This window comes from Pristis pectinata, chromosome 2 (genome assembly GCF_009764475.1).
Source record: "Pristis pectinata isolate sPriPec2 chromosome 2, sPriPec2.1.pri, whole genome shotgun sequence".
In the NCBI taxonomy this organism is placed as follows: domain Eukaryota; kingdom Metazoa; phylum Chordata; class Chondrichthyes; order Rhinopristiformes; family Pristidae; genus Pristis; species Pristis pectinata.
In genome coordinates, this window is record NC_067406.1 from 90,330,945 (window position 1) to 90,353,080 (window position 22,136).

A 22,136-nucleotide genomic window follows, 5' to 3' on the forward strand; every position below is an offset into this window, starting at 1 on the left:
CAGTGTGCTAAATGCTGCCTTCACCACCCTGTCTACCTGTGAGGCCACTTTCAGTGAACTGTGCACTTATACCCCCAGGTCCCTCGGTTCCACAACACTGGTCAGTGCCCTGCCATTCACCATACAAGTCTGACCCTGGTTTGAATGTCCAAAATGCATCACCCCACACTTATCTAAGTTGAAAACATTTACCTCTCCTCAGCCCATCTCCCAAGATCTCTTTGTAATTCATTGTAACCTGCTTCACTATCAACAAGACCCCTAATTTAGTATCATCAGCAAACTTGCTAATCATGCCATATACATTCACCTCCAAATCATTTACATGCATAATGAATAAAAGAGGTCCCAACACTGACTCCTGGGGCATCCCACTAGTCACAGGCCTCCAGTCGGAGAATCGACCTTCAACCATCACCCTCTGCTTCCTATCATCGAGCCAATTCTGAATCCACTGTGCTAACTCCCCCTGAATCCCATGCGACCTAACCTTCCAGATGAGCCTTCCATGCAGGACCTTGTCAAAGGCCTTACTAAAGTCCATATAGACAACATCCACTGCCCTACCTTCATCTATCCCCTTAGCTACCTCTTTGAAAAACTCCAAAAGATTCATCAGACATGACCTCCCAAGCACAAAACCATGCTGACTATTCCTGATCAGGCCTTGACTATCTTGTGATGGTAGATCTTGTCCCTCAGAATTCCCTTCAGTAACTTCCCTACAACTGAAGTCAGGCTTACCAGCCTGTGGTTCCTGGCCTGTCCTTGCTACTCTTCTTGAACAATGGAACAACATTAGCCACCCTCCAATCTTCTGGAACTTAGTTAGTGGTTAATGATGAAGCAAATATCTCTACAAGGGCCTCCCCAGCCTCCCATAAGGTCCTGGGGTGCACTTGGTCAGGCCCTGGGGATTTTTCCACCTTAATGCGCTTTATGGCTGTAAGTACCTCCTTCCTCGTAATATGCACAAGGTCCAAGACCTCACTACTTATTACCCTAATTTTTTTTGGCATCCATGATATTCTCCTTAGTAAAAACTGAGGAGAAACAGACATTAAAAATCTCGGCCATCTCCTGTGGCTCCACACATAGGCAGCCCTGATGATCTTCAAGAGGACCTAGTGCCTCCCTAGTCACCCTTTTACTGTTAATATAACCGAAGAACCTCTTGGGATTTTCTTTAACCTTGCCTGCCAAATCCATCTCATACTTTCTTGTTGCTCTCCTGATTTGCCTCTTAAGCCTGGTCTTGAACTTTTTATATTTGTCAAGGGATTAATTTGTACCCAGATGCCTAAACGTGACGTAAGCTTCCTTCTTTTTCCTGACCAGAGCCTCGAAATCTCTGTCAGCCAGGGTTTCCTGAAGTTGGTATGTCTACCCTTCATCCTAACAGGAACATGCTGCCCCTGGACTCTTGATATGACCCTTTTAAAAGCCTCCTACTTGCCAACTGTTTCTTTGCCTTTATATAGTGTCACCCAGTTGACTCCAGCTAAATCCTGCCAAATGCCCTCAAAGTTGGCCCTGCTCCAGTTCAGGACTGTGGACCAGTTCTATCTTTTTCCATAACTATTTTAAAACTAGTGGAATTGTGGTCACTTGACCCAAAGTGCTCTCTAACTGTCACTTCAGTTACTTGGCCCTCCTCATTCTCTAAAAGGAGGTCCAGTATTGCTCCTTCCCAAGTAGGTTCCTCTATATATTGTGTGAGGAAACTGTCTTGGATGCACCGCACAAGTTGTGCCCTATCCAGGCCCTTTGCACTCTGGATGGCCCAGTTGAAACCAGGAAAATTGAAATCTCCCACTAGCACTACCCAACTATTCTCACAACTATGCTCAATTTCTCTACACATCTGCTCCTCAAGTTCCCACTGACTACTGGGGTGTCTATAATATAGCCCTACCAAGGTGACCATCCCCACCCACACCCAAGACTCACTGAGAGTCAAGAAGGGGGATGAAAACATCAGGGGCAGAGAGAAACTTCAAACCTGTTGACAAATAATTTGAAGGTAATCTCAGCCATATCCCTGTCCTTGATGTGAGCACCCTGAATTTCATCCCACAGTTATCTATTTGGTCCAGCTTTGCCCCTACTCGTGATCAAGAAGAAGTCAAACAAGCTATTTCCCAACTAAAAACAATAAGGACGCGGGAGCAGAGGGCTTCCTCATTGAAGTCCTAAGTGGTGAAGAGCTTCAATCACACATCCACAACGGCATCATCCGCCTCTGGGAAGAAGATGGTATACCAGGGGACCTCAGAGATGAAACAATCATGACCATGTTCAGGAAAGGAGCTGTCTGATCACACAGCCTGTGTCTCCATCAGTATGGAGGAACTATGGAAAACCCTCCTCAAGTTCGACTGTCCACTGAAAGATTTCTTCATTTTACATTTGCTCCATGATGGCATTCGAGGGGCTGGGCTTTACACTCAACAGCTGCAAGACAAAGGTCCACTGCCAACTTGCGGCTCTCTGCCCTCTGACGATAAAGATTCATGGTGAGACCCAGGAAAACCTGCATCACTTCCCACATGTCGGGAGCCACTGCACGACAAAGTCAGGGGTTAATCTTGAAACTCACCTCTGCCTTCAATGCACCAGCACAGCCTTTGGTTGGCTGAGGAAAAGGTTAAATGAAGCTCAATATTTCAGATGTGATAGAAAATTTACAGTCTACCAGGCAGCAGAAGGATAAGCAAACATGTCATTGCGTATGGTACCGAGAGCCAGTGTGCATTGCGACCATACAGAAACCCTGATTAAGTGACAGAAAGAGCACAGCACTTTACTAATGACCAATTTCCCACCCCAGCAGGGACCTCCTGCTCTGAGTCGAAGACTCTGCCGTTCCCATGTTAGTTCCCACATCAGTAGCTGTCTTGTAACCCACTAAACCTAAGTGAAAGAACACAGGCCAGGCTGAATAAAGGAGACAGATTTCCTTCCCTATTGGGCACTGGTGAACTAGCTGTGTTTTTAAACTGATGTGGTTGCTTCACAGAGACCATTACCGATACAAGCTTTCTAATTCTGAATGTATTTACTGAAGAGGAGTTAAGTCACCCAGCTGCCTTGGTGGTGATTTGAACGTGTCTCTGGGTCCATAGTCCAGGCCTCTGAATTCTAGTCTGATAACTTAATCTATGTTAGGAATGTTTTTTATCATTTTCCCTGAAAATTCCTTCTGACCTGGACTGTTCCTGAAGCATCTCCACCTCTGACCAACCCAGGGGTCATCAGGCCTTTTTTGCACTGACTTGCTCCTCCTTCCCAGTGACAATATCTCCACCCAACCACCCTCGCCACAAACCAGCACCAAGTTCGTGGCAGAGATTGTTGATATGTGATCCTGTGGGAATTCTCTCTTCACTACCTGACATCAGGCCTAAAAGTTTGGTGCAGTGGGCAGGAGGCACTGTATTGACGTGGTTCTAGCTACTAAAGTGGCTCTCACTTCGGACTTAACCATCTATGGAAGGTTCCCACCCACCCAAACCACAGCCAGGATCAGTTAAATCCAAACTGTGTGTGTACCTGGTCTTCAGAATGAGAGCTTGAAAGAGTAATGCTGTTACTAAAGTTGAGTATTGGGTAACTGTAATGTAGCAAGTAGTATCACATGTGATGTTTAAGATGTTTGTCAGTGGTTCAGTTGACAGACAATGTATTTTTTGTCTCCTATTTTACATGTCATTAAACAATGAACTGAAGAAGGTTGGGATTTGAATCTAATCTGCCTGGGCCACAATTGCCGAGAGAACCTGTTCACTTCTGGGATCTCCATGGAGCTCAATCTTTGTTGCTTTTTTGAACCTTATCTACTTAGAGAGTGATTACACTGGGTCCTTCACTGCAACCTGGGGACAGAGTAGTTCTGTGGTGTCGAAAGGACCGTATCAAAATGTAACACTGGAAAATATTGGAAACAACAGCCAAGAGAAAGAGAAGTATTTTCTGATACTGGGTCACTCTTGATGCTGAGGTGTAGGAATCTCCTCGCTGTCACAGGTACTGGATGTCAAATAAAGTTGTGTTTGCCCATTAAATTTAATAGGATGTGTTTCTGTGATGGAAGTCCAGATGTGGAGCTTAACTTGTTGATTTTCATAAACTATGGGTGTCAGAGGAATTTCCCATGTTAAGAGTTCATGTTGCCAGTATGGCATATCACTCCAGGATTTGTATTTGTCACAGAACTCATCATCTCTATTGCTGGAGAACAACAAAGTGATTACAGAGGTGATTAAAAGAGAAAGAAAGAGTCAGAAGTTGCAGACACAGAGGGGGGATGGTAGAGCATAGGACATAGAGGGAAATACATGGGGATAAGTGGTGAATTGAATGTACATACCTGAGACCCTGTCTGGGACCAAACTGGGACCTGAGGTTACAGAGGTGAGACAGACAGAGGACAGATCGTTTCTGTTTATTCCTCCGTGCCTGTAACATGGCTAATCTGGGTATATTCTTATTATTTATAGTAATAAATTTCCAATGAATAGCAGAAGGGAGCAAAGGCAGACTTTGAAACATAGAACCACATGGAACATAAAACAAGCAGATTTCCTGGAATTCACGTGGGCTCACACACACCAGCTGTAACCTGACAATGAATTTCCCTCACCCTTGTCCATCCCCAGGGGGAGAAGTCAACATGACTCCAGTCTCCGTACTTCCCAAATCTGCAAACTGAAATTTGAGCCAACTCCAGAAAGTCCTGAAGCTGACGTTTCATCACTCACAGATGGTGAACAGAATGAACATTCGTTGCTGCAGAAATTGTTCCAGCAAAAGTCTTAAACCATCACCAGTGATATTGAATCTTACAGCACATAATGGGTCGGTTGGTTCATCATCAGAATTCCTTGCATGATCTATCTGATTTGTCCCACTCACCTGCACTCCACAGCGCTGCAGATGTTTTTGCTCACATTTAAAGGCAATGGGTATCAATATCCTGTCCCCTGGGTATGGGTCTGGTGGGCACAGTGGGAGGAGGTTTAGATGAGTTCCAGAGAGTAAACACGAGTGAAGCTTTAATAGAGTTTTATGTCTTTGCTAGTGAGTACTGTGGTGTTGGTTTAGCTGGTGATTTCTGGTATCTGCCAAAGTCCCTGTGTTTGGTAGTCCTGAGGGAGATGCTGATGTCTGATGAGGGAAGATATCAGGACAACTCAGGCAAGAGAAGGCACAGTAAATGAGGCAAATGGGACCAGTTGGTGAGTGAAGGAAGGGGATGAAGATGGAAAAAGTTTTGAATTGAACTGAAATGTGCTTGTTCAGATCAGTTTAGTTATTATCATGACCTTACAGGAATAGTAGGCTACATGTACCTTGAATCTACATATGCTGGACTTTAGACAGAGCTGCCCCTCGGAGGTGGGAGATGCAAAGCAGGACTGCAGCGGATCAGGGATCTGAGGGAGTTGGCACAGGGAGGGATTGTGTCCTACAAGAAGGAAACAGTAGGACTGTGATACCTGAGCAGTGGAGGAGATCATTACCAAGAGACCAGGAATCTGGAGCTCAGAGATAAAGTTGTTTCTGTCTTTTTATTGTTCACATTTCCTTACTGGTGCAGTGTGGGTAAATCCTCTGGCCACAATCTGCACTGCGGACAGACCAGGCAGCCATTCGGCACTCCGAGCACAACTCTGCAGCTCTGTGGAAGTCGTCAAAAAGCAAAAAGCTGCAGGTACGGTAAAGCTGTGATCTCATAACTCTTCCTACACTTCTCCAACTCATGACATGTGCACCTTCTAAATTCTACTAATTCAAAGCAATGGCCATTGGCCTGAAACGTTGGCAATTTCACCATTGACAAAGCTGCAGAGTTGTGCTCAGAGTGGTTGACCTGTTGAATACTTCCAGCAGTTTCTATTTTTATCTGTGGTAGTTATATTGTGACTAAATGTTGTCTCCATCTTTGGCCTACAGACAACTCAAGAGGGAAATGCAATTGCTTTTAGAGGGGCTGGATTACCTCATTCTGCTGTACTTGTCTTGCTGTGGGGAACTGCAGTCTGTTTTGAACCCCTCAAATTCATTTCGTTGAGCATCATTTTCTGTCTTTCCCGCATTGGAGTGACAGGGTGCAGCTCCAGTGTTATCTTGGTGTGGGCTCTCATGTAGGGTCAGGCCAGTTGAAACCTTGACTAAAATCAGCCAGAGCTGTGTTAAGGGGAGGCCCAGCATGCTCACCCACTGTTGGGTAGGAGAGCTGCTCTGGTGGGGCAGGGACACTGAAGTAGTTCACTGAGATACAAAAGCATTGTTGGCAGGGTTACCCACCCGCACTCACTGTCAATGAGCATCCTGGTGTTCAACCGGAATAGTCAATAATTCGGTGTTTTTTAGAAATATTTAGGCTGTTGCTGAATCAAAACATCAGACAAATAATCCTCACATCGAACATTCACATGTACACTTCAACCATTGCATCCTTTTACAAACAGAATATGAGATCTCTTAAGGTGCAAAGATGCATCTAAGATACCCAATATTGCATCAAGTTAGGGGATGTCACATTTCTTGTAACTCATGTGTTTCAGTCCAGGGGTTAGTTCCTATTTATTATAATCACTAGGATCAGTGCCAAGTCTGTAAAATATCCGTGTCCTGTGGGCCCACTGCAAAATGTGGAACTGAGTTACTGTGCAGCTAATCTGAAACTGTTCATCTAGTGAAATAATATCCAACGTACCATTAATCTAGCCATGTGACACATAATTCTCCACAAAGAGGCTTCGGGCTTTGACAGTGGCCAACGTGCAGTTCAAAAAAACTACCTGGTGGCCTAACTGTATACAGGGATGGGTAAAGGCTATTTTGCCTATGATGCAAGGGGAAGGAGTAGGTGATAGGACTCCATCACAAGCCTCTCTCCTGTCTGATTCCCACATTTGCTCCTTTGCTGGAAGTGCTAAAATATATTGATCTCAACCGGGAACATACTCAATGACTTGATTTGCCAAAGGGCCTTGAGGCGGAGACTACCTTAGGGGGCTGTGTTGCTTCGTCACTGAGTGAACTCAAAGTGTGAGTTTACCCTATTCATGACATTGATTATTGCAAAAATCTCAGAGAGCTCCTGCAGTAACAAACTGTTGACTCTCTGTGTTGGAATTATGCATTAAAAATTAGAGTGTTTTAGTATGCAGGAACCTGCTGATTTTTTTTTAATGTCATAGAAAATAAATGCCCCAAAGTCTTCTATTGTTAAAATGAATGAAATTCTGTGTGAAGTTGCAAAGAATGAAGAGAATTGGAAGGAATTAGAGTGACGTGAACTCCAGCATGCACTGATATTGTTCTCCGATAACATGATTCCATTTCCGATACAATACAGTCCTTCATATATTTATAACAGTGAGAAATATCCCAATACTCCAATACCTGAATGCCTTTGTCTTTCATTTACAACTGACTCTGACAGAGCAGGTGTGGTGGTAAAAGAAAGCATTTACACGGAGCCCTTTAACTCTTCACGATGTCCCGGTGCATCCTGCTGTCAATAAAGTAAATTTGAAGCACAACATCTTCCCATCACCACAGCACAGCACTGGATGGAAGTGTCTATAACTCGATGATTTGACTGAAGATACCCTTCACACAGGACGTAATTGGAACGTGTGCAAGACATGAAATTAGAAGACAGTTGGACCCGCTTGTGGAAAGAGCTGTCCATATTATGAATTTCATCTATGTCACCCTCACTCTCAGCAGGACAGCAGAATTAGCACACCTTTTTAAATAATAAGATTTTCAAACAACTGGTATCTACAAAAAACAGGTTGTTTCATGATTAGTGTTACTGAGAACTTCTCCCATAAAGCAATAGTATCATATCAACTGTCAAATGGTGGAGACAATTAGCCGGGCTTGCCGCCTGCAGAGAGCTATCAATTCTCGCTGTGAACCACGAGGTAAATATGAATTCACCTTTTAAGGATCAGCCAATTCAAATTGCTGAAGGACAAAGCAATGAGGGATGGATGCAATTCAAGCCCAAACCATGAAACAAATGTCAAGCTCTGCATTTGCTTTGTTGAGTTTGAAGGAAAACCTGTTTGGAAATAGTAGAGAAGACAAATGGGGTTCAGCATAAGGACCAGGAAAGATCTCTCAAGGTGTAACAGTGTTGAAGATAGGTTCATCTCTGAGTTGGAACTGTTGGATCATCATCTGAAGACTCACTGTGAGTGATGAAGTTTGGAGCTCCATTCCATAAAGACACGAGAGGTGGCAGCAGGAGTACAGCATATGGCCCCTAGTGCCTGGTCTGTTCATCAATAGGGTCAATGCTGATCTGATATTTGGCCTCAGCTCCACTTTCCTGCCAAATCACAATTACCCCTGATTCCCCAAGATTTCACAAATCTACTTTGACCTTGAACATATTTATTAATGACTCAGACCACACAGCTCTCTGGGTTAGAAATTTCCAAAATTTCATAATCCTTCTCATCTCGATGTGACCCCAAATCCTGAGATCATGTCCGTGTGTTGAACTCCCCCGTCAGGAGAAAACCCTTCTCAGCAACTGCTCTGTCAAATCCACTCAGAATCTGACAAGTTTCAATGAGATTAGCTTCTCATTCTTCTGAACTCTGTGGTATTACAACCATGATATTATGAGGATTTATAAAGATGTCTCTTCCTTTCTTTTAGATTTACATTATTGTAACCCTTTGCACATATAGAGCATTGAAGTCCAAAAAGTCACAATATGAAGAGAAATATGTGAAACCTAAAGGTTATTTTCTGAAAATCTGATCTATGTTTTTACAGAATAGTGAGAGATATCACTGTGCAAAATACATTGAAATATTCCGGCTATGATTTTCCATGTTTGTTGCCTGGTTAAACAGCGGGTTTCATATAATGCAGACTTTGATTTTATTGACACTTAACAGTTTGACATTAACATCAGAACTATCCATATTTACTCTGTAACTGAAAGTATTTTCAACTGTTATAAAACTTGTTGTTTTGTCAATTAATGAAAATAACAGAATTTTATAACTTTTAAGAATTTTTTAAATTTTATATAAACTCTTGAATGTTTTTAGTTGTTTCACGTGCTCAAGCTCTTCAGCAACTTTAACACCTGGTTCAGTCAGGGGTGTGGTTTAGCCAGCTTGTGAATGCTGCTGAAATGATCCTTTGTGCCTGTGATAACAGCTGCAAGTAAATTTTTCAATGCAACTGTGCCTACATGTACATGTGCACATGATGGTAAATTCGACATCTTTGACTTTAACCAAATATTTCTGTGAGTGGCCTTACATTTGGTTGTGCCAAAAAATGTGATCTGTGCTTGGTGATATGCTGCATGATTCAAGGTATGTGATTCTTGTCAGGAAAAGTGTATCCCAGAATCTTCCCCTGTTGCTTTAAACAATGTAGAATGCTATTGACCTGCTGAGTATTTGTTTTTGTTTTAGACTTCCAGCATTTGCTGTTTTTTAGATTTTCAGGATATTTTAATGTACTTTTAGCAAATACAGTTAAAGAATCCCAAGGAAAAGTACAGCTGGAAGAGCAAAATGTTATCACAACATCTCAGTGGGTCTGAGTGTGTGTATGGAGCAAAAAGTCCAGCCAGGGAGGGACACATCTATCAAACCACCCAGCTAATGGAGTGACGTTGACAGTGTTTTACTGAATATTTTAATTGACCTGAAAAGTTAACGATTATTTTAATCAAGGTTAGAGAGTTCCCCAGTTTAACAACAGTCACCTCCAGAGGTTGTGCATAATGAAAGTGGAAGAGTTCAATAAATTAATATAGCCCTCTTCACTCACACATCAAACAACAGAGAGGGACAGAGGCAGTGACAGACATCGTTGCTGTGATGAACGGTGGATCCTTTGGCAAAAAGCAAATTGGCAGTGAAGTCAAAGATAACAGCCCCGTGACCATGACAACACTTATCCTTTGCTGCTTGTGGTATGTTGTGATGTGTTTTATTTTCATTGATTTATTGGGAGGCAAATATTTTCGACAGCTTGTGTGTCTGATTCCATGTTTCACCCAGTTGTTCCTCAGATAGATGGAAACTATGAGGAGGAAATACTTTAGGACTGAAATCTGTGCTGAGGAGTGGAGGGGAGGGTGGTGAGAAAAGAAAGGGAGGCCTGAGACTGAGGAAAGGAGGAGAATGGAAAAAGTGCCAGGACCACAGTGGACCCCATTGTGAATGATCATTCCTGCAGCAGGTGTTGACTGCTCAAGGAAGTTTGGCTGAGGGTCAACGAACTGAAGTCTGCACTTCACACTCAGGGAGGGCGAGAGTTACCTGGACATTGTGTTCCAAGGAGCAGTCAAATCCTTGGGATTAATTTCCTCAAATTCGATCTGTGGTCAGGGATAGGAGAATGTGATTGCAAAAGAGGGAGGTAGAGGGAAGAGCCTCAGCCCTTACCATTGTCTAACAGGGTCAAGGTTCTTGCTCTCTGTTCAGATGAGGATGGGGACTGCAGGGAGGAGGTGCAAGCTGTCCGTGGTATCATGGCACAAGGGTAGGTCAAGTGTGGGGAGAAAATAGTAATGTAGTTGTCATAGGTATAGCATGGTTATGGGACCGGACACTATTCTGTGCAGCAAAGACATAGAGTCCTGAAGGTTCAGGTACACACAGGCTACGATCTGACCCTGGAACTGACAAACCCGAGGGGAGGAGCCACCACAGCTGCAGCCTCAGCACTTTACACACCTGGGAACTGACTGTGGTTCAGGAATCCCCGACCCTTTAATCTCAGCACTGAGCTGCTCATGGATGGTGACAGAGACCGGAATTTATTGAAGGATAAGGAGACTGATATCCGCAAAATATTCTTGTGGCACAAGCTGAATTATCATGGGTGACTCTGAAATGGAAAATTTTTTGAGAGGCCTCAGCCAGAGCTCAATGGCAATGGGATTATGGAAGATGAGGACAGGGGTAGCAGGAGTTCTGTCAGGAGGTACTTGGTCTGGCATTTGCAGAGAGTAGGGGTGAGGCAGTGAATGTTTGCACTGCAGGAACAATATCCTTAGCGAGGCAATCAGGGCAGACACAAGACTTGAGAACAGAGGAGGATACAAACTAAGAATGATTGCAGGTCTGTCACCACTACAGCAACATGCTAACTCTTCATGGAAAGTGGGGATTGTATCCAATGTTGGAACTATGTTTATACCTGTGCATAGTTCACAAACCTGCAGCATTAAGGTGCACAGAGACACAGACATGTAAGCTGAGAAAGGGAGAACGATTTCCTGGAAATCACAGGTTTAAGCTCCACCGTGTGGTCAGCATGTTCTCCTGAGTTGTGCAATTTTGAAGCGACTGAGGAGTAAAGCCTGGAACTGGATTGTGTTTGCTCAAAATAAAACAGTTGGTTTGTTTTGCAACAGTCACTCTGCCAAATGTGCTTTTTACACTTCCTCCCTAAAATTAATAGTTAAATCTTCAGAAATCACACATGACTGATCCAACACCTATTCTGATATGTAATGCACCTGCAGTGTAGACCACATGTAGTGAAATATAAAACTGCAAAAGTGAAAGCAGATCTGCCTCAGTTGCAGGGAAATTCCCTCCCTCAGGACATCAGTGTTTGGCAGATTTCACTGCAGGAGATGATGCAAATGAGAAGAGAGAATCCACATAAATAGGAGCTCACTGGATGAATGCACCAGAACTTGATTCAGCAGAGATCTGAGCTAGGAGCAGAAGGTCCTTCCGCAGATATCTCTTCAGCAGCACGGTGTGGAAGATGGACAGAGCAGCCTCTGTAACGATCCTCATCCTCCTTCTGTGTGCCATTGCTGCACAGGGTATGTTGAGATGTCTGAAGTTGTGTTTTATTCTTTATTAAACTGTAGCACAAGGTCATGATTTTGTGGTTCATGTCTGTTTACCGATAAATCAAATCCATCCAGATTAATGTAAGACTGATTCAAGTAGCTAGACTGCAGAAATAGAAAGAAATGCACCAGTGAATTGTGGTGAAAGGGGATTTGCCTTGTTTTCATGGATTGCAGCTGCTCTTTGATCTTTGCTTTTAAGCTTCTAAATAAGTCTCACAAGCAAACTTTTCTGGAAATAATTGCTTGCAACATTTGAGAATGAGATTGTGCAAACACCTAATATATCTCTCTGCGTTGTGCATTGATGAAACAGAAATGCTGGAGAAAGTCCCAGTAAGTTTTACAGGCTTTGCTCTCCATGCATCAACAAAGAAATCTGAGTGAATGTGATCTTTCCACAGGTGTTCCGATCCCAGGAGCACAAGGACGGTGCCAGTGTGTTCAGATCAGCTCTGATGTCATTCGTCCGAAGTTCATCCAGAGCTTGAAATATATTCCCAGAGGATCTCACTGTGAGCAAGCAGAGATAATGTGAGTAAATGAGTCAGAGCATCACCTTTAACCTTTCTCACTCTCTGATTTTTATTTAATAAGGTATGCACTTTAATTTTGAATTTCTGTGTATTTGGCTTTAAATGTCACCTTCTTTTCACAGTGTCACCCTGAAAAATAAGAAGAAAGTGTGTGTGGATCCTGATGCCAAGTGGTTGCAGGTTCTCATCACAGCCAAGAAAGGTCAGTGTTTGGTGTTAATGAACATGGGTGTCATGACTTTGTTCATTGTGTGCGTCAGTCCTTCATGGCGTAGGGTGTTGTCTGCTCCTCCCTGCTGAACATTCCCTCCAGCATTTGGCACCTTCCGGTACTTTACTTGAGTGCCCTCCCTGTATGTGTGAGCCATAACCTGTTATGTCAGCAAACTATTTGACCACAGTTGGTGTCAGAGCTGAGCCTCTCATTCCCCTCCCACAACGTTCATTATTAATGTTCCTGGGAGCTATGATGGGGACCCGGAAGCAGAGGATGGGTCACTGGAAAACTACCAATTGCAGGAGTGGTGACTGGGACCAATTGTCACATCTTTTATAACCCAGCTGAACCAACCAATGAAAGACAACCTATGTTCAAAGCAGGGATGTAAGGAATAAAATACTTCATAGTGATCTTCCTCACAGGCTGCAGGCATAGAGCACGGGCAGTTGAGGGAATGAAGACTTAGGGTTCCAATTAAGCAGAATGCTTTGTCCTGGATTGTCTCCAGTGTCTTGGTGTTGCAGTTACACAGATCCAGGGAAATAGAGAGAGTTCATCACTCTCCAGAGTTGTGCCTTGTAGATAGTGTAAAGGATGATAGAAGTTTGTCAGGAGGTGACTCACACACTCGCTGGACCAACCAGATAAATACAGTAGATAATGGACTGTTGATGCTCAGGATGATAGCAATGGTAATGCCAAGGATAGTCCTTGAGTCATTGCCTGGTTTGTTGGTTGGCAAAAATGCTCCCTGGCACTTACACATCCATGCCTGAATGCCGTCAAGGTCCTGATATAAGCTTGCACAGCGTCACTTTGTGAGGAGTTAGAAATGGACTTGAACATTGTGCCATGCATTTTTAATAATGCCTATTGCAATATTACTGAGCTGCTGTTAGGCTTCCAACTCATAACAATCTGCTCCTTTTTGTGGAAAGAGAGTTTGGTAATTCTTTGCGTTCTGTATCACTGTGGATAACAATAGAAATTATTCAATTTCATTTCAGGTGGTAAACAACACAATTCAAAAAATGAAGCTGCAAAATGAGGGAATCACTTCCATCCTGAATTATCTGATGGGGAATAAAGGAAGCTCAGCACTGTGTGTTAACTCTGTGATATCACCCTTCAATAGTTCATTCCAGTGTCTCCTCTTCATGGTCTTCTGATAATGATCTTGGTGTTCCTCTCTGTCACGGGACATGTTTACATCCTGCCATGCTATCTCTTGACATTCAGAAAGCAACTGATGTTTGTGTTAAGGTTTGTACCAAGTTCCAAGTTCCTTTCAATGTCTGTTGTTGATCCTGGACTTGTGAACTCTATGGAAAAGACTAAATGAGCTGGATGTCAATCATTAAAATGTAAGATTAGCTATGAGAGTAGGAGATGATAGTAGTTTTAGAATACCTTAGTTCATTAATTTCCATGGACGTATTGTTCAAAAGGAACTCGGTCCACAAGGGAAGCCAGTGATGGGGTGGTGGACTGTGCTCTCTGCCATCCCTGAAATAAAGGCTGGAGGACCTCAGATAAAATTCACACCTTGTTCACAGTTCCTCTGCCTGCCCTCCGCCTTTTCTGTCTTTTCAAGCCCATGAACTTTACCAGAAATGAGAAAGGATAAATCAGCCTATGTACATGGAAGAATTCTTTTTGGTTATTTCATTAAAATAATCTGAGTTACAATGGTCAAGATATAGATAATTAAGTAAAACCATTTCTCCTTTCTCCTGAATGTATTGTGTGATGTAACATTGTCTCAATGATTTCCAGAGCAACATTTGCACAGTAACCTTTCCTGTTGAAACCTTGTTCATAGTCTGTGATATACTGTTGGCAATACTGTGGACCAAATGTGTTCGAGTTTGAATGAAACATTCTGTAATCAAAATACAAGTAACATTGGTGCTATTTTACAGCAATGCCTATATTTTAACTGGAGCTGTGGAGTTTTCTCTGTAAAGTGTCAGATTTTAGGATCTATCCAAAGTCTGTGGAAGCAAATCCTTTGCAGATGTAATTTTTATGTAAAATACCTGCATCTTAGAAGGTAGTGCTGCTAATGGTCTGACAATCACTGAAGGAAATGAAACTTGTAAATAGGAACAATGTCTACATGCTGATAGAAATCCTTTGCCCTGAATGAACTTCACTGACCGGTTCAGTTGACCAACCACCTCGTCTGGCCGGTTGATGTATGTGAATGAATTTGTTGAGCATTCCTCAAAAGAACTTTAGAAAGTAAAATAAATTGGATTTCTCAAGAAGAATTTGTTTCATTGCTCCTGAATTTTCAGTACACAGTTCTATGTTTCTCCATTTGATGAATGAACTAGACTAAGTAATGAAGAACAATGTGTCCAGGGCCAAATCTGCACATTGTCAGTGGGTTTTCATGCAGTTTCTTTAATTTGCCAAATCAGCTCAAATTGTGTGGACAGGTACTGGGGCACACACTAAGAGGACAACACTGCCAAGTGGATGCAGTGATGCTGCAGTTGTACAAATTGCTGATTAAATCCATGGGCTCATGTGAGTATATGAGGAGAATTAAGGGGTTTGGGGGTTGCGTAATTAGCAGTTTGGTTAAGGAAGGGTAAAGATTACTTTTGAGCACTTGTCATTGTAATTCAACACTGGCAGGCAGGATGCACTTTGCAATTAACATCAAACAAGGAAACTGGAACTGCTACAGAGGGCGAAAGCTGGGATGAAATTTAGCTCAGGGGTCAGCATTAGCACATTAAATGTAGTTTTTCTGATGATTACTTCATAGGATGTAGATATCACTCATTGCTAATCCTAATTGTCCCTTGAACTCAGCGCCCCTGGAGGTGGTGACTGTATCACGGGGAAGTAAATGGGTGAGGGTTGTGGGTGCGAGCGTGTGTGTGTGTGTTTCTGTGTGTGTGTGTGTGTGTGTGAGAGAGAGAGAGAGAGAGAGAGATAGAGAGAGCAAATGAACTGTACGCGATAGCATCTGAACATCTGCCCATTTAGGTGTGAGCAGAGAGAGAGAGATAGAGAGAGCAAATGAACTGTACGCGATAGCATCTGAACATCTGCCCATTTAGGTGTGAGCATTACTTCCAGTGCCACAGAGTTCAGTTTCCTGTTGTCTTGGTCCCCCTTGACACTGGATGTGTGAAGCCCATGTGGTAGTTGAGGTGCAACAGCCAGTTTACATTAATTGAACCATTGCACTGGGAACTTCCACCTTACAATTTGAAGACCAGGAATGTCTCGATAGGGTCCTGAAGACAATGGTCCAACAAAAAGTCAATGTCCGAAATGTTGAGTGCTGGATGAAGGGAGTACAGGAGCCTCAGCAACTCACTAACAGCCATAACATGCACAGGTTCTTCAGGGGAAAGGTTTAGGGGGAACATAAGAGAGAACTTCTTCACTCAAAGAGTGGTGGGACTGTGGAATGGGCTGCCATCTGATGTGATAAATGCAGGCTTGCTCTTAACTTTTAAGAGTAAATGGGATAGATACATGGACAAGAGAGGTCTGGAGGGGTATGGGCTGGGGGCAGGTAAGTGGGACTAGCAGAACAATGTTTCGGCACAGATTAGAAGGGCCGAATGGCCTGTTTTCTGTGCTGTAGTTTTTTATGGTTCTATGGTTCTATGGTGTAGCAGCCATGTACTGTCCCCACCCTGAAGACCCACTGAGAGCCAAGAACAGAGGGAGTCTTAAACCTGCTGACAGGAACAGTGTGAAGATAATCTTGGCCATCCCTCTGTCCTTGAGGTGAGCACCCTGGACTCCATCCCACAGTTATGGATTCAGTTCAGCCTTACCTGCACTCCTCATTGACAAGCAGTCCCATCTAAAAAACAACTCCGGTTTCCTCACTCAAGTTCCAAACTTAGTGGTAAATAGCTTTGGTCACAAATCCACAATCTCATTATGGACATCTCGGAAGAAGAGAATATACCAGGGGACCTCAGAGATGATGTAATCAGGTAAAGGAAACCTTAAGAGTCAGTGATCATAATATGATAGAATTCACCCTGCAACTTGAGAGGGAGAAGCTAAAATCGGGTGTATTGGTATGAGAGGCATGAGAGAGGAGCTGGCCAAAGTTGATTGGAAGGGGACCCCAGCTGGGATGACGGTACAGCAGCAATGGTTGGAGTTTCTGGGAGTAATTCGGGAGGCGGAGGATCAGTTTATCCCAAAGAAGCAGAAGCACCCTAAAGGGAGGATGAGGCAACCGTGGCTGACAAGGGAAGTCAAAGACAGCACAAAAGTAAAAGAGAGGGCATACAATATTGCAAAGAATTGTGGGAAACTAGAGGATTGGGAAGCTTCTAAAAACCAATAGAAGGCAACTAAAGAAGCAATAAGGGGAGAAAAGATGAAATATGAAATATGAAGATAATCTTTTTCAGATATATAACAAGTAAAAGAGAGGCAGGAGTAGATATAAAACTGCTGGAAAATGACGCTGGAGTGGTAGTAATGGGGAACAAAGAAATGGCGGATGAACTGAATAAGTACTTTGTGTCATTCTTCACTGTGGCAGACACCAGCAACATGCCAGAAATTTGAGAGAGTCAAGGGGCAGAAGTGAGTGCAATCACTATTACTGAGGAAGAGGTGCTTGGAAAGCTGAAAGGTCTGAAGCTGGATAAGTGAGCTGGACCGGACGGACTACACCCCAGGGTTCTGAAAGAGAAAGCTGAAGAGATTGTGAAGGCATTGATCTTTCAAGATCACTAGAGTCAGGAATGGTTCCAGAGGACTGGAAAATCGCAGATGTCACCACTCTTTAAGGGAGGAAGGCAAAAGACAGGAAATTATTGGCCAGTTAGCCTGATTTTAGTGGTTGGTGAGATGTTAGAGTCCATTATTAAGGATGAGGTTTCGGGGTACTTGGAAGCACATGATAAAATAAACCAAAGTTGGCATGGTTTCCTAAAGGGAAAATCTTGCCTGACAAATCTGTTGGAATTCTTTAAGGAAGTAACAGGCAGGATTGACAAAGAAGAGTCAGTGGATGTTGTTTACTTGGATTTTCAGAAGGCCTTTGACAAGGTGCCACACATGAGATTCCTAAACCAAGATAGAAGCTCCTAGTACTACAGAGAAGGTACTAACATGGATAGAAGATTGGCTAACTTGCAGAAGGCAAGGAGTGGGATAAAGGAGGCCATTTCTTGTTGGCTTGTCGGTGATTAGTGGTGCTCCGCAGGGGTCGGAGTTGGGTCCGGTAGTTTTAACGTTATATGTTAATGATCTCGATGACAAAATTGAGGGCTTTGTGGCCAAGTTTGCAGATGATACAAAGATAGGTGGAGGGGCAGGTAGTGTTCAGGAAGCAGGGAGTCTGCAGGTTGGAGAATGGGCAAAGAGAAGTGGCAGATGGAATACAGCATAGGGGAAGTGTACGTCATGCACACTGGAAGAAGGAATAAAGGCATAGACTATTTTCTAAATGGGGAGTGAATTCAGAAATTGGAGGTACAAGGGGAGTTGGGAGTCCTAGTGCAGGATTACCTAAAGGTTAACTTGCAGGTTGAGTTGGTAGTAAGGAAAGCAAATGCAATGGTAGCATTCACTTTAAGAGGACGAGAATATAAAAACAAGGATGTAATGCTGAGGCTTTATAAGGCATTGGTCAGAACACATCTGAAGTATTGTGAGCAGTTTTGGGCCACATACCTGAGGATGAATGTGGTGGCATTGTAGAGGGTTCAGAGGAGATTTACAAGAATAATCCCATAGATGAAAGGGTTAACAAATGAGGACCATTTGATGGTTCTGGGCTTGTACTTGCTGGAGTTGAGAGGGATGGGGGGGGGGGCGGGATCTCGTTGAAACCTACTGAATATTGAAAGGCCTGGATAGAGTGGGCGTGGAGAGGATGTTTCCAGTAGTGGGAGAGTCCAGGACCAGAGGGCACAGCCTCAGAAGAGAAGGACGTCCCCTTAGAACAGAAATGAGGAGGAATTTCTTTAGCCAGAGGGTGGTGAGTCAGTGGAATTCATTGCCACTTACTGCTGTGGAGGCCAAGTCAATGGGTATATTTACAACAGAGGTTGATAGGTTCTTGATTAGTAAGGGCATCAAAGGTTACGGGGAGAAGGCAGGAGAATGGAGTTGAGAAGGAAAAATAAATCAGCCACGATTGAATGGCAGAGCAAACTCGACGGGCCAAATGACCTAGTTCTGTTCCTATGTCTTATGGTCTTATGGTCCTATGACCATGTTCAAGAAAGGATTACTTCTGACCACAGAGGGGTCTCACTCCTGGCTGCCACAGGGAACGTCAGCTCTGGGGTATTTTGAACCATGCCCTCTCAGTGATCGAAGAGCTGCTCTCTGAATCGCAATGTGGATTCTGTCCATCTTGAGACATGATGGGGATGGTCTTCAATGCCTGACAAATCCAAGCGAAATGCAGGGATCTGCACCAAACATGATACATGGCCTTTCTGGACCTCACAAAAGACTGTGTCTTCATTAATCTGGTGGAACTGTGGAAAACCCTCCACAAGTTCAGTTGTCCACTGAAATATTTCTTCATTTTACATTTGCTCCATGATGGCATTCGAGGGGCTGGGCTTTACACTCAACAGCTGCAAGATAAAGGTCCACTGCCAACCTGCGGCTCTCTGCCCTCTGACAATAAAGGTTCATGGTGAGACCCAGGAAAACCTGCATCACTTCCCATATCTCAAGAGCCACTTCACAGTACAGCCTTTGAAATACACCAGTACGGCCTTTGGTCTGCTGAAGAAAAGGTTACATGAAGATCAAGATTTCAGATGTTGCACAAAACTTACCTTCAACCAGGCAGCAGAAGGAGAAGAAAACTGATATCATTGACCCCTCCCAGGCCTACATCTCCACTGTTGATGCTCTACATACAGTAAATCAGCTATGTTGGGTCGGCCACATAACTTGTATACCCGACGCCAGACTCCTGAGTTGGATACTTGATTCCTTGCTGTGTCGTTGGAAGAGATTAGCAGGAGGACAGAAGAAAAGATTCAAAGATGTTCTTAAAGCCTCCTTGAAGAGATGCAACATCCATACAGTCTCCTTGGAATCTCTGGCCCAAAGTGGAGAAGCAGCATTAGGTATGGTACTAAGAGCTTGTGTGCATTGGGACCATGTGAATTCTAGCCTGATAACCTCTCTGTTCCCCTACCACATCATATTCCTCATTCCAGAAATATGTTTTCTCAGGAATATTTTTACATGTTCCTAGAGAATTCCTTCTGGGCATAAAGACCTGAAATATTGATGCATTGATGTGGTCTAGCTACCATGGTGGCTCTTCCTTCAGACTCAACCATCCATGGAAGGTTCCCATCCACCTAAACCACAGCCAGGTTCAGGTATACCCCAACTGTGAATGTACCTGATCTCCAGAATGAGAACCTGAAAGAGTAATGTTCTGATTAACGTGGGGCATTGGGTAACTGTAACATAGCAGGTCCTCTCACATCTGATGTTGGAGATGGGCGTCAGTGGTTCAGTGAAACTTGATGGACGGTGGACGTAAATTTGTTGTCTCTGATTTTATGTGTCATTAAGCAATGAAGTGAAGAAAGTTGGGATTTGAATCCGATCCGCCTGGACCCCAGTGTGGAGAAAATTAATTCACTTCTGGAATCTCCACATAGATCAATCTTTGCCACATTTTTGAAACTAATCCACTTGGAGCGTGATTATACTGGGTCTTTCCCTGCAACCTGGACAAAGTAGTTATGTGGTTTTGAAAGCACCATATCAAAATGTAATATGGAAAAATATCGGCAAAAACAGCCAAGAGAAAGAGAAGCATTTTCTGACATTAGAGGCACTCTTAGAACCATAGAACCATAGAACAGCACAGCACAATACAGACCCTTCGGCCCAACCAATGTTGTTCTGACCTTTAAACCATGGCTAAGACTATCTAACCTCTTTCTCCCACATATTCCCCTATTTTAAATTCCTCCATATGTTTACCTAACAATCTCTTGAACTTGATCAATGTACCTGCCTCCACCACTATCCTAGGCAGCGCATTCCATGCACCAACCACTCTCTGGGTAAAGAACCTCTCTCTGATATCTCCCTTGAACTTCCCACCCATTACTTTAAAGCCATGCCCTCTTGTATTGAGCATTGGTGCCCTGGGAAAGAGGCGCTGGCTGTCTACCCTATCTATTCCTCTTAATATTTTGTATACCTCTATCATGTCTCCTCTCATCCTCCTTCTCTCCAAACAGTAAAGCCCTAGCTCCCTTAGTCTCCTCCTCATAACCCATACTCTCTAAACCAGGCAGCATCCAGGTAAATCTCCTCTGCATCCTTTCCAACCTTCCACATCCTTCCTATAATGAGGCAACCAGAACTGGAAACAGTACTCCAAATGTGGTCTAAACCAGAATTTTGTAGAGCTGCATCATTACCTCGCGGCTCTTAAACTACGATCCCATGACTTACGAAAGCTAACATCCATAAGCTTTCGTAACTACCCTATCCACCTGTGAGGCAACTTTCAGTGATATGTGGATATGAACCCCCAGATCTCTCTGCTCCTCCACACTACCCAGAATCCTGCCATTTACCTTGTACTCCACCTTGGAGTTTGTCCTTCCAAAGTGTACCACCTCACACTACTCTAGATTGAACTCCATCTGCCACTTCTCAGCCCAGCTCTGCATCCTATCAATATCCCTCTGCAAGCTTTGATAGTCCTCCACACCACCTACAACACCACCGACCTTTGTGTCATCTGCAAACTTGCTAACCCACCCTTCTACCCCCTTATCCAAGTCATTAATAAATATTACAAAAGGTAGAGGTCCCAGAACCGATCCTTGTGGGATACCGCTAGTCACAGCCCTCCAATCTGAATGCACCCCCTCCACCACAACCCTCTGCTTTCTACAGGAAAGCCAACTGTGAATCCACACAGCCAAGTCTCCATGGATCCCATGCCCTCTGACCTTCTGAAGAAGCCTACCATGTGGAACCTTGTCAAAAGCCTTACTAAAATCATGTAGACCACATCTACTGCACTACCCTCGTCAATCTGCCTGGTCACCTCCTCAAAGAATCCTATCAGGCTTGTGAGACATGATCTTCCCTTCACAAAGCCATGCTGGCTGTCCCTGATCAGACCATGATTCTCTAAATGCTCATAAATCCTATCTCTAAGAATCCTTTCCAACAGCTTGCCTTCCACAAACATAAGGCTCACTGGTCTATAATTCCCTGGACTATCCCTACTATCATATTTGAATAAGGGGACAACATTTGCCACCCTCCTATCCTCCGGTACCATTCCCATGGACAATGAGGACTCAAATATCCTAGCTAATGGTTCAGCAATCTCTTCCCTCGCCTTGCGGAGCAGCCTGGGGACTATTCCGTCAGGCCCCGGAGGCTTATCTGTCCTAATATTTTCTACCAGCTCCAACACATCTTCTCCCTTGATTGCTACGTGTTCCAGAACATTAACCTTACCAACACTGTCCTCAGCGTCATCTTGGCC

The 22,136-nt window shown here is 43.7% G+C and overlaps 2 protein-coding genes across 8 annotated transcripts in view; both read left to right on the forward strand.

Annotated features, from left to right (window-relative positions):
- LOC127582184 (interleukin-8-like) overlaps positions 1 to 22,136 on the forward strand; it is a 143,113-nt gene that overhangs the window by 28,826 nt on the left and 92,151 nt on the right. The window lies entirely within an intron of this gene.
- LOC127582204 (interleukin-8-like) overlaps positions 11,717 to 22,136 on the forward strand; it is a 33,889-nt gene continuing 23,469 nt past the window's right edge. For 3 of the 5 annotated variants that reach the window (XM_052037329.1, XM_052037314.1, XM_052037323.1), the window contains exon 1: positions 11,758 to 11,842. In XM_052037329.1, coding sequence (XP_051893289.1) covers positions 11,782 to 11,842 — 61 coding nt within the window. In that variant the 5' untranslated portion in view covers positions 11,758 to 11,781. Of the gene's footprint in view, positions 11,843 to 12,276; positions 12,407 to 12,530; positions 12,611 to 13,635; positions 14,886 to 22,136 lie in introns of those variants that run through there. The other 2 variants (XM_052037310.1, XM_052037347.1) reach the window with 2 other exon arrangements.